The sequence below is a fragment of the Amborella trichopoda genome, chromosome 1 (assembly GCF_054954075.1).
Source record: "Amborella trichopoda isolate Santa Cruz 75 chromosome 1, AtrichopodaSantaCruz75HAP2 v2.0, whole genome shotgun sequence".
Taxonomy (NCBI): Eukaryota; Viridiplantae; Streptophyta; class Magnoliopsida; order Amborellales; family Amborellaceae; genus Amborella; species Amborella trichopoda.
Window position 1 is genome coordinate 58212327 of NC_142336.1, and position 12402 is coordinate 58224728.

The 12402-nt window shown below is 33.8% G+C and overlaps 1 protein-coding gene across 6 annotated transcripts; it reads left to right on the top strand.

Moving 5' to 3' along the window:
- The first annotated feature begins 284 nt into the window (after positions 1-284).
- BIN4 (double-stranded DNA binding protein) lies at positions 285-8882 on the top strand. 6 transcript variants are annotated; one of them, XR_016042125.1, is made up of 10 exons: positions 285-443; positions 3137-3368; positions 3647-3714; positions 3954-4040; positions 4497-4614; positions 5877-5946; positions 6103-6129; positions 6448-6523; positions 7930-8072; positions 8683-8882. XR_016042125.1 is itself a non-coding variant. In XM_011627434.3 (10 exons), exons 1-10 carry the CDS (start codon positions 396-398, stop codon positions 8782-8784), a joined length of 948 nt encoding a protein of 315 aa, XP_011625736.2. In that variant the 5' UTR covers positions 285-395; the 3' UTR covers positions 8785-8882. The 6 variants fall into 6 exon arrangements, 3 of the variants coding, with proteins under 3 accessions (XP_011625736.2, XP_011625738.2, XP_006850901.2); XR_016042126.1 differs by having other exon boundaries at positions 3954-4034; XR_016042127.1 differs by having other exon boundaries at positions 3954-4004.
- Positions 8883-12402: the final 3520 nt, after the last annotated feature.

The following is a 12402-nucleotide window of genomic DNA, read 5'->3' on the forward strand; positions in this document are numbered from 1 at the left end:
TGCTAAAAAATAATTAGAAGTCATATTTGTATTAATTAATACATAATAAGACTTAATATTTCAAATAATTTAAAATAATTGATATTTTAAATAATTAATATATAAAGAGATCAAGTTTCAAATCGAGTAATTATAAGAGTCTGTTTGAGTAGAGTTATAGTTCAAAAAACATTTCTTGAACTTAATAGCGCACAAGCTAACCTCCTAATCCCAATTGTTATTGCAAGGTAAAAAAATAAAGACGTCTTGGATAGTGTAGAAAAGGAAGAGGATTTATTTGAGATAGGTTGAAGGGATTGGGACACATTCAGGTATTGTATTGTTCTCCCTCCAACAAAACCTCTTTTTGGTTTGGCGGTCTTCTCTTCCTCACTGTTGTGGGTCTGAGTCCTCTAATGGCTTCTTCTCGAGAGCCGTCACCAGACTGGATCCACAATTTCCAGGTTTCTCTCTAGAGAAATGCCTACTTCATCTTTTATTTATACTGCTGATTTTTCTATATTTGTGCATACATCGTATCTCGATCTCTTCCTTTCTCTCTCTAGAAATGCTTACTTCAATTTTTTACATGGATATTTCTATGTGTTTGCTCTATCCCTAGCTTTCTCTCTCTAGAAATGCTTACTTCAATTTTTTACGTGGATATTTCTATGTGTTTGCTCTATCCCTAGAAGCAGATTTTCATTATTTCACTTCTCTTTCTCTAGGAATACCTGCTTCATTTTTTTCTGTTCATCTCTCTCGCTACTCGTGAACACAACATCTATTGTGTCTCTAGAAAGACCTCTATCGTATTTTCACTATGGATATATCTCTGCCTGTGTTTTCCTCACTGCTACACTTTTAATCTCTCCACTTATGCATTATTTCACCTCTCTCTCTGTCTCTCCTGGCTCTTGCAAAACCCACTTCAATTTTTATAATCAATACTTCAGTTTCTCTATTTGATACTTACATCCTTTATCACCATTTATTTCTCCCTAGTTGTGCATTGTCGCTGTTCTCTCTTATCTCGATCTCTCTCTATATATATCAATCCTTGTTCATTTTTTCACTTTTTGATCTCTATGCTTATGCATTCGTTGACCCCATTTTTTGGTATTCTGCATGTTAATTTATCCATTTGATTGCTGTTTTCGTGTGTTGCCCTTTGTTTCTCTCTCTAACAACACCTCATTCTTATTTTTTGATTTCTGTGCTTTTTGACTGCTACCTCTCTATCTTTAGAGAAAACCACTTCATTTTTTATTTGCTAAGTAAACCCAATTTGTTTTTCATTTTTGGTTTCCTTAATATTCATCTATCTGCTGTGTTCCGTTTATTCATTGAATTTGTTTATTTGAATAACTTCTCTAAATTGAACTTATCTCTTTAGAGAACTCAGAAAGCCATTTCAGCTGTTTCCTGTATTAACTTTGTCCTTTTTGTTGTTAAATATTTGTTAACCCAGTTTATTTTTGAAATCTGATATTCATATCAAATGGCATGCCGTGATGTTCTACAGTTTTTTATTTCTATTTTGGTCATCTCCACTTATAATCAATTGGATGGGTTGGGCTAATAAGGACGAGGACCTTAAATTTTCCCTTAACCCTCCTTAGGTCTGGTGGGCTGAGTTAGTTAGGTAGGCAGCCAGCATAAAATTTTGCCATATCTTATCATGAATCTTGAACCTATGAATGAAAGAACATGATTCATGTAGCCGGCCCTAGATCATTGGGATAAGGCTTGGATGATGATGATGTTGATGATGATATAGTTATGGGTTATCATTTACTGAGGTTTCTTCTGTAAATAAAATATTAATTGATCTGTTATTTGGTGAGCTGATTCTTGTTCTTGATGTAATAAAGTGGCAGTTTTACTTGATCTACTATTTAGTAATGTAATTTTTATTCTTGAAGTGAGAGAGTTGTAATTTCTGATACGATGATTATGCCAAAAGAGTCAAAATTTCAGTCAGTTCATCGGGGAATTTGAATTAATCCAATGTGAGAATGTACGTGGATTTGAATTGCATCCTATTCTAGGTGAATTCCAATCTTTTATCAATTCTCCTATTGATCATTATGGGAAGTATCTTTGTAACTTCCAATTTATAATGTTAAAGCACAAGGAACTATCTCGAGAACCATTTTTAAGTTATTGATTGGCATCAGCTATTTTGTTTGGTACATTTCAGCTGATTACTAAAATGAATTATAGATCATTAACCACACTGTTCATTTTGAAAACTAGCCAGTGCTTCCATAACTATACAATGTGATCTTCTTTATCTCCTTACTTGAATTTCCCATTTCAATGTTCTTATTGTTGGTGCCATTAGTTAAGCATGCTAAGTAAAACGGACAACTGTTAAAATGCTTTCTTTTTTGATGAAGTTAAAAAATGTTTTTCACTGCTCAAGATATGACTTTGTTTACTTTCTTTTTTTTGATAAAATGCTTTGTTTACTACTTCCTTTACACTTTTCTGTGGTCATGACAAGGATACATGTGAACACGGAAATTTCTTTGGCCTCATGCCACATTAGTCTCCACACCATTATGAATTGATTTGATTCATTGCAGCTGCCCAATCAAGGACATTTCCTCTTTTCAGTTCTCACCTCATAGGCTCCCAAACTAATATGGGATCTGCTTCCAAATTAACCCTCATTAAGTGAGGAGGATTAATGTGTCCTCAATCTACATTGATCCGTTATGGAACACTGTGGCCTACACACCTAGGAAATTTTTCAAAATTGGTTTGCAAGCTGCAAAGAGTCTAATTCAGTGACTGATTTTTATTGTACTTTCAGCGGTCCACATGTTCGTGAATGACCATGTTTCTAACACCATCTGATTGGCCCCCATGCCTCTACCTAGTTGGCTTGGGTCATGCATGAATGCGAACTATATGTGACTGGCGAGTGACATACAGGCGAGTGACATACAGTATGTAAGGTGTGGGTTTCCCAGTTTGTGGCAATGGGCGAAACAAATAAACATGGTTTGCTCTTCCAAGCATGAATCAACACATGCTTACAGAAATTGTATCTATGTGCATACACGCATACATCCATCCATCCATCCATCTATACATGCATACGTCCATATATGCATACATGTTCATTGTGAATGTTATGTCTATGTAGGCACCAACATTTATCACATTGTCATCTCCCTCAGAGTCTGCAGAGGATAGCCCAATACGGCGTTCAGTTCCTTGTCTTGAAGAAGAGGTCGAGCTTTCCAGGCCTGAAGCTCATGAGAGAGATCAGGATGCAATCTCTGTTGATAGTGAAGAAGAGGCTCCAGAGACCAAGGTTCCAGTGTCGAAAGGTTTAAAAAGCAAAAAGCGCACAAATAATCATAAAATCCAGGAAGGTATGTCTATATGGGGGAACGGGTTGCTTCAAATAGTGTTAGTTGTAAAGGAAAATGACTTGAGAAGTTTTTAACCCCTGTTGTGGACCACGAAGTGGCAGGAGGAGAAATACTTCTTAAAGAGGAAGTTCACTATATTCCAATGGAATACATAAAATGACAGGCACCACGCTTGGGGTCTTTTTCTTTTATTTTTTTGGTCCTTTTTTCCCCTTTGCACATCACTGCTGGTGTTACATGTCTTGACTTCACCCTGATTACCTATGCATTTATCTCAGAGGATGAAGGGGAAGGTGGTCTCAACAATGCCGATGAAGATATTCCTGAGAAACAAAACGAACATCGTGTAAGAGATCTTACTGGTTGGGTATCTCTTGACCTGATAATGCATTCTGATATATTAAGGTTACTGATTCATCCCAGTTAGTTGGTAAAGGACAAGTTTGGTTAAATATTATGTGCTCAATTGGTGCTACTTAGCCTTATTTATGTTATTTTTAATTCTCAGTGCTTGCAGTAATGCTTTTACTATGTGGAGATTTCAAGCAAATTGTTCACTGGCTTATATCTGCTTGTCACTTTCAGGTCTCCTCAAGATTGCCTCTGGTTTTCCCTGAAAAAATCCAGCGGTCGAAGGTAGCCTATTGTTCTTATATGCAATTGCAGGTTAATGTATGCTTTTGTCACTTCAAGGAATGTAATCTAGCTTCTCCTTTTGTTCGTTTTCCATTTAACCTGTGCTGTAAATGTCTATATGTCAACTGTAGGTGACAATTGGTAACTAACTTTTTGTGGTATATGTCATTGTTGAAATTTCTTTTTCAATAAATACCTTTAAATACATGCTACTCCATTGCACAATTATATCTAAACATGGAATAAAATTCATCGCTTTTATCGTCAGTTAAGCATCTTAACTCATGCATGGATTTGGTTTTCTATATCATAATTTTTTAAGTATGTGTTTTTGGTTGTTGATTTAGATTGTATTTATTAATGATTTGTTCAATCATGTCATTCTAGCTTTATATTGCACTGATGTTCTACTTCTGATCCTTTCCTCTGTGTGTGCACGCATGTGTCGATTGCGTATCTTGTTCTTACAAGAAAATTCTTATACTATGGCAGGCACTCATTGAGTGTGAAGGTGAAGCTCTAGATATGAGTGGAGATGTTGGTGCTGTTGGGCGAATATTAATTTCAAATTCTCCTTCTGGGAAACCTGAAATGCTTTTAGATTTGAAAGGTATGTTAATTCTCGTCCTGTATATTATTCAAAACATACACTAATTATTGTCATTTATTCTGGTGAACCATTCAATTAATCCATATTCAATCTACAATTAATCCATATTCAATCTACAATTCAATGAAGGCCATATCGTATTCTTTAGACAAAAACCTACTGTGTTGTTTTATGGTCATCATTTTTCTGACGCATTATTTGATTATAAGAGTAGTTCTAATATGTTTTTCATACTTTTTGCTCATTTATATTACTGCACACTTATTTTATGTTACAATCAAGTTCAAATTATAACCACGTATATATCAAGCTTAGAAATTCCGCAATTTGGAGAGGGACTTGGAAAGAATATGGTAAATATCAGAGGAATATAAATTTTAGACTTTCTCAATGAATCTCATTTACCATAACCATAGACCACCTTATGAATCTCACTGTAACTGGTATTTTCATTAGATGACTGCGGTTTTATACTTACTAATTGTTGTCTTTTTCACTCAGTGAGTTAGGCTTGGGTTTCCTTTGTGGTAAAATTTATACCAAAGCTGTTTTTTGTGTATGCTACTATTCGTATTGGCTGCTATCTGATGCTTATTTGTTGAATCCCTCCTATATTGGCTATAGTGCTTCATAGATTTTCCAGATTGTGTCATTTGTGTTTTTCCAAATCAATGACTTGAGGATGATATTTGAATTTGACCATATGAATTTTTATGTATTAAGATGCTTTTGTTTATGTTTTTTATTTTGTTCACTCTTGTTTTAAAATATTTCATTATTTGAAATTTACTCTTTTGTAGAATATTTATTTATTTGAAATTTCCTTTTTTGTTTTCTAGTAATTTTTGAGTAAATGATCCATTTGGAGTACCTGATTTTTACTTGAACTGTTATGTGAAAATGCTTGTTAGTTAACTCTGCTGGCATATTTTCCATACTACTTTCTTGATTGCTCGCCAGTGAAGAGCAATCCCGGGCTAATGTGGCTTTGTTGAAAAGTGGCTGCTTTACTATTCTGTTCCAAGTGGTGGAATTGTTCATGCCAATTTAGCTAGAATTTCAATTAATTCCGCTTCTCTGGCTAGTTTCCTTCATAGATCATTCAATTTATGGTGCTCTCCTTTAGATTGAAACATTCAGAGGTAGTAAAATTCAAAAGTGGTAGTATCTTTTCCATTTAACTTGTAAAGAATGAGGGGGGGTTCTATGTTGTAATCTGTAATGTAGTAGATGCCTTCTGAATCAAAATTTCAATATTTCAGGTACCATTTATAAAACAACAATAGCTCCTTCGAGAACATTTTGCATAGTATGTTACCTTTCCCCTTCCTGGTAAACTCCAATGCAAATTTCGTGTTCTTTGAGAAACAATTTACGTTGTACCTTAGATTATCTACTTGTGATGTTCTGCTTTCTTTCCTTATTTTCAATTTGACTATTGTTATCCGCCATCTGCCTTTGACACCCCATTATTTTTTCTTTGTGCAGGTCAGCTTTGGGCAATCAGTAGCTAAGGTTTGCTCTTCCTTGCATAAGTTTCTTTGGGTTTACCATTGTTGAAATAGTTTGAACTTTTTGTTAAAAAAAAACTGGGCTACTTTAATTGTAAAGTTTGCGAGATACTTTCATGTGTTATATGCTGTTAAAATGCACGGCAATCCTCAAACTTCATTTGTCTTTTAAATGTTTCTATTGATGACTCTGTTATTCTTTCATGTATATCTGCACTTTTATTTTGTGTCTTGTTGATGTATTACTTGCAAGCATAATTATTTAAGTGCAAGTTACTTTTGTACTAATGGTCTTCTTTTGGTGGTTTCCATTCTTGAACAGGTTGAGGCTGTAATGAATGACTTCATTCAGTTGAAGCCACACTCTAACGTCTTCGAGTCCGAAACAATGGTTGAAGGTTAGATATTACGTCTACAACTTATAATTTTGAGTGATAGTATGGTCTTGATAGCATTTTGGTAATACACATAGAATTACCAATCTTCATCCAAGTTTTCCATGTTCTTGGGCTAATGGAATAAATTTCTCAGAGAGTTTGACACTATGCAATATAGACAATACTACTTGAGCCCTGGTTTTGGCTCAGATGCTCCCCCCCCCCCCCCACTCTCTCTCTCTATATTGTGCATGTGTTTAGTAATTCCTTGAGAAAATGAAAAAGAAGCCATCTCTCTCTCTCCTTACCCCCCCCCCCCACCCCCCTTTCTTATTTTGTCCAATTTATCTAATTCCATTTTCATCGCTCCTGCTTATCTGAAGTTTTGAATGTTCAGTTTCTTGAGAAAATGATAAAGGAGCCATGTGATTATGGAAACTCTGCTGTGGTTGAATGAAGTTTTGGACATTGTTTCTGTTTGCGGGATTTCTTGTTAGTTCCTCAAATTGTATTTCTTCCTTAAGATGAAGCATCTTTTTAAAAAATGTACTGTGTTCCCTAGGTAGTGTAGTGAGCATCCATTGTTAAAGCATTTGACAGTGGAATGGACTGGTGATTATATGGTTAGACTGTAGTGATCTCCCTTTGTCCAATCTTCACTGTCTAATCCATGTTCGACTGTGAATATATATGTGGAGCTTGCAGCAATATGCTCCCATGCGAGCATCATATATGCTTACTACATTCCTCTGCATGTTGGATCCTCTACCCTTCATGTGTTAAAAGAGTCTTCTGGAAAAAATCCAATTAGCGTCATTTGCAATAAAGTGCATACTGACCTTTCTTTTCATAATGTCCACTCTCAAGTCATATTTGGCTTGTTAACTTCCCATAATAATATTTTGCTCTAATCGGGTGGTAATAAGTGACCATGCTGAATAGACTTTCCATGATTTTTATACTTAGTATATGCCTTTCTTTCTTTCTTTCATGCTTCTTTGAGGCAGATTATTCACATTGTACTTTTATATGTTGCTGGTAGTACTTTTTCTCCTTATTGGGATGCTGGCCTTGAGCTGGGTACATGTCAATGACATTCTATTTCTATTGGAAGTGTTATGTGGCGACATCATTATTTGGAGTTTTTGATCTACCTTTAATGTTCTTATTCATATGGAGCTCTTATGATATTTCACTTAATGGGTGTCTCTGTGTAAACCAGAACTTATCAAAGATTTTTTTTAAATCACCAAGTGCAGTTTAACCATGATTCTTATTGTGTAGTGAACTCTATGGATGATTGAGATATACCGTCTTTGTCTTTCAAGTAGTGTTAATATGACATACTTCTCATTTCTGCATTTCTATTGATAATAAGGCCACTCATTTGTGTTGTGTTGTGTTTGTTTCTTATCTCATTTGGGTAGGTACACTTGAAGGGTTTTCCTTTGCTTCGGATGAGGAAGGAGACAATGCCCTGAGGGCATCTGATCATCAGGGCAATCAAGACAATGAGAATGGAGATCCAGCTGATTCAAAGACCAAGAAAAAGGCTGATAAATCATCATTAGTATGTTGTTTATCCTCTTCACCCTTGTTTTTGTGCCAAAATGAACATGATATCATATTCTTATTTTGTTCTAAAATTTATTGCATGTTATGGTTTTCTTTCTCTTTGGTTTTAATGGATTGGCTTTTTGGTTGCCTAAGTATTAATTTAAGATTTAAAACTATTGATGTTCTAAACGATTTATATGCTACCAGTTTTATTTTTCTTGTATTGGTTGTTAGGATTTTGGCCTTCCTGTTCTCAAAGCACTAATTTATAATCTAGAGCTACTCTTTAAACTTTGTAGGGTGGGAAAGTGTGTATAGTAAATGATAATATTCTCCAATCTCGGGTCTACTTATGGATCTCTCTCTCTCAAGGCAAATCCTTCTGAGTACAATTCTCTCTCTCTCTCTCTCTCTCTCTCATGACAAATCCTTCTTAGTACAATTCTCTCTCTCTCTCTCTTGGCAAATCCTTCTTCATACAATTGGCATATTCAAGTGCTTGGCTCTGGCCTCTGAAATCATATGAAAATTGTTTGTGGATACTGGAATTCCTGGTCTTATTGTTGATCGGTTCTTCTGTATGTCTTGGTTTTATTACATACTTATTCCATGAGTTTGTGCAGGGTACTACAAAGCGTAAGAAGGCTAAAACTGCTACTAAGCCAACAAAGAAGGTAGCCAAGAAATCTACAGTCTCCAAAAAGACAAAGTCTGGTAAGAAATGAATAATTGATTGTGTAAAGATGCTTCGGCTTCTCTCATCTTCCTTTGCAATGTATGAGCCATAATTTTGAGTGATTTTGCATCTCTCGAGTTCCTGATCGTTCTGGGTATTGCTTGTTCCTCTCGGTCTTCATCTCTAATTTCCTAACCATTCTGGGTGTTGCTTGTTCCTCACCTCATTTCAGTAATAACCTGAATTTTCTTAAAAAAAGGAAAAAGAAAATCAAACCCTCAATGCTTATGCCATATGGTTCATAGACTGATTCACTGAGAATGAACAGTTATCCAGCGGACCATGAAAAAGACCTTGGTTTTGTGGTCCTCATTGTCCAATTTTGGATGACGATGATGAGAGAACTGACCAAGTGGTTAACCACCCATTTCACTTGTAACTTGCAGGGCTTATTTGGGTGTTAACCTTAGTGGTGTATTAGAAATGCTTTCTTTTAATTTTGGAAGTGGTGAGGGTAGCATCGTGACTCAAATCTGGCTGGAAAAGGTTGTTTTGGCAATTGAAAACCTTCAAATTGATATTTGATAATTCTATATATTAAAAGCTAAAAAAAAAAACTGGAATTTAAGTATTAAAAATAGTGTATTTTGTAACAGATTGTTTAAACTATTTGTTTTTACGTTATCTTTCACAACATTTTTTGAGCTTCAAATTTCATAATCATGGGCATCAATAAGGTAATGGGATTTTGAGACATGAACTACATCTTTTTGGTAGTAGTTTTGACATGCGTTTTACATTTTATATCAGGAAGTTGTATTTTATTGTAGCTACAGCTCCTCTCTTTACATTTTACATTTTTTTTTTGGAACTGTCTATTCAATGACACTCTCTAAGAGATAATATGGATTGTGACTTCCATGTGGCCCGTTTGGCTCATTGGATTCAGATTTTCGGAAGTCATTTTTCTTAAAAAATGTTGGCCAATCATGTTTGATTTGCTTAGAATTGACATTTATGTTGGAATTTAGATTTCTGTTGGATTTTTGAATACTCCTTTTAAGCCTAATTTTGGAAATCTCAATTCCATCAGAATAGGTGGAATTCACATTTCATGGAAATGATCCATTTTGTTGTTGAAGAATAATTTTTTAAAAATTTTTAGAGAGAAAACATATTAAAATTTTAGAGAGGGAAATTATATCAAATTCTAGTGAGTATATGAAATGTTTTAGAGAGAAAATATTTGAATTTATAGAAATATAAACTATCTCAAATTTAAAGTTTTAAGGAGATGGTATTAAAAATTCAGAGAGAAACTTATTTCAAATCTTAAATTTTAAAGAAAATATCTTAAAATTTTAAAGAGAAATTACTTAAATTTTTTCAAGACATTTAGAAAGAGAAATTATTTGAAAATTTAAGTTTTAGAGATAGCATATTAAAATTTTCTAGATTAGAAGCTATATCAAATTTTAGATAGAGAAACTGCAAACTATCTCAAATTTTAAGTTTTAAAGAGAGAACATATTTTAAAACTTTAGAGAGAGAAACTGTATCAAATTTTAGGTAGAAAAAATACTTGAAATGTTTAGATAGAGAAACTATTTAAAAAATTTTAGATAGAGAAAATTATTTCAAATTTTAACTTTTAGAGAGAGTATATTACAATTTTAGAGAGAAACTATTTGAAAATTTTAGAGAGAATTTATCCCAAATTTTAAGTTTTAGAGAGAATATTTTAAAATTTTATAGAGTAAAACTATATCAAGTTTTAGATAGAGAAAGTATTTAAATTTTTTCGAGAGAGGGCATTTGAAAAATTTTGGATAGAGAAATTAGATCAAATTTTAAGTTTTAGAGAGAGAAACTATATTAAAATTTTAGAGAGAGAAACTATCTCAAAATTCAAGTTCTAGAGAGAGAGCATCTTAAAATTTTATAGAGTAACTATATCAAATTTTAGAGTAAGAAAGTACCTAAAATTTTTTAGAGAAACTATTTTAAATTTTTTAGAAAGAAACTATTTCATATTTTAAATTTCAGATGGAGAAAGCACTTTAAAATTTTAGATAGAGAAATTATATTATATTTTAAAGAGGAACTACCTGATATTGTTTAGAGAGAAACTATCTCAAAATTTTTGGAGAGAGATTAACTCAAACTTTAAGTTTTAAAGAGAAAGTATTTGATGAAAATTTTAGAAAGAGAAACTAAATATAAATTTTTTAAAAATGAAAACTATCTCAAAATTTTTAGAGAAACTATTTCAAATTTTAAGTTTTTGAAAAAAAGTATATTAAAATTTTAGAGAGAGACTATTTCAAAATTTTTAGTGAGAGAAAGGATTTGCATTTCCAAAAAAAAGATAGGAATTGGCCTTTTTTTTATTTCTACATGATGCAATCCAAATAGCATACACCCTATTCTAAGAAATGTTAATTTCATGATTGACTTTTCCTAGGATTGAAAAATCCAAGAATCCGAACGGGCCCTTAGAGAATTGGGTGAGCTTGTTAAAAAACCATGCAATCTGAACTACCAAGGTTCCTCACATTCAATTTTTTTTCTATTATTTTGAATTTAAGATGATATTTAGTTTTATTTTTGAACTGATGACCAAGCTAGAGAATTGGTCCACTCTTGCTTGGATCGACAACCCAAATCGGTTCAGCGGGTGGGTGATTGACTCAGCCACTGACGTTCCTTGTGAGCCGAATGTGAAGATGGTTTTGGTGAACTTCATGGCCATGGCGAAGATCAAGGTGCACCTATTGAAATGTTTATTTGTATGAAACAAATGATGGTATTTATAAGCATCCAAATGCTTATAAATATGGAAAAGAAATCCTTTTCTATTCAAGGGATGGATTCACCTACATACAAAAATGTATTCTGCATTCATAACTGCTGATCACCTTAATTGAGTTCTATGATTAGAGTTCTTTCAACCACGGTCTTAGGCATTCACCAACACTTGCTAGGTGATAAGACATTAGTGTTAACATGAATCTTGCATTTGTAGTCCGGTGTCACTTAACCATTATGTCGGGGCTGGATACCATGATACTCTGCACTTTGGTGACATTTGCCTTTAAAAGGCATTTGTGAGTGTTGAAGTGGGTCCGGTCCTTTCTTGATATTACAAATTGGATCCGTCAGTCCAAATTTGCATGTCGTGTGGAAGGTGATGAAGTAATGCCCAATGGATATGGTTTTCATGACCCCTAGGGCTTATGTAGATATGCTCATGTAGATATGTGTCCACTCTTCGTGATTTAAATATGGAGTTTGGACCTAATGTTTTAGGTATATATAATCTCTAAAGTTGAGATCATTAATGTGTAAATAAATAAATAAATTTTAAATACTAGAAGTGATAATTTTTTAAGCCCTTGATTTACCTTTTTTTTTGTTTTTGGGGAGATCACAATTCCATATCCATCTTTAAGTTGGTTGTGTGATGCCTCGGGGAACACAAATGTGGTAATGAATCCCGCCATGCATGAACCCCTTTTTCGCATAACCGGTATGGTCTTCAGCTGTTATAAGTTGTCTAAAACAGTAGAACATCAGTCATAAGTTATGACAATTGCGATCTTTGGCTGTTACGTGAATAGAACATCGTCATTTAAGTTTTTCATCCCACCCAACTTTTCGAAACAAC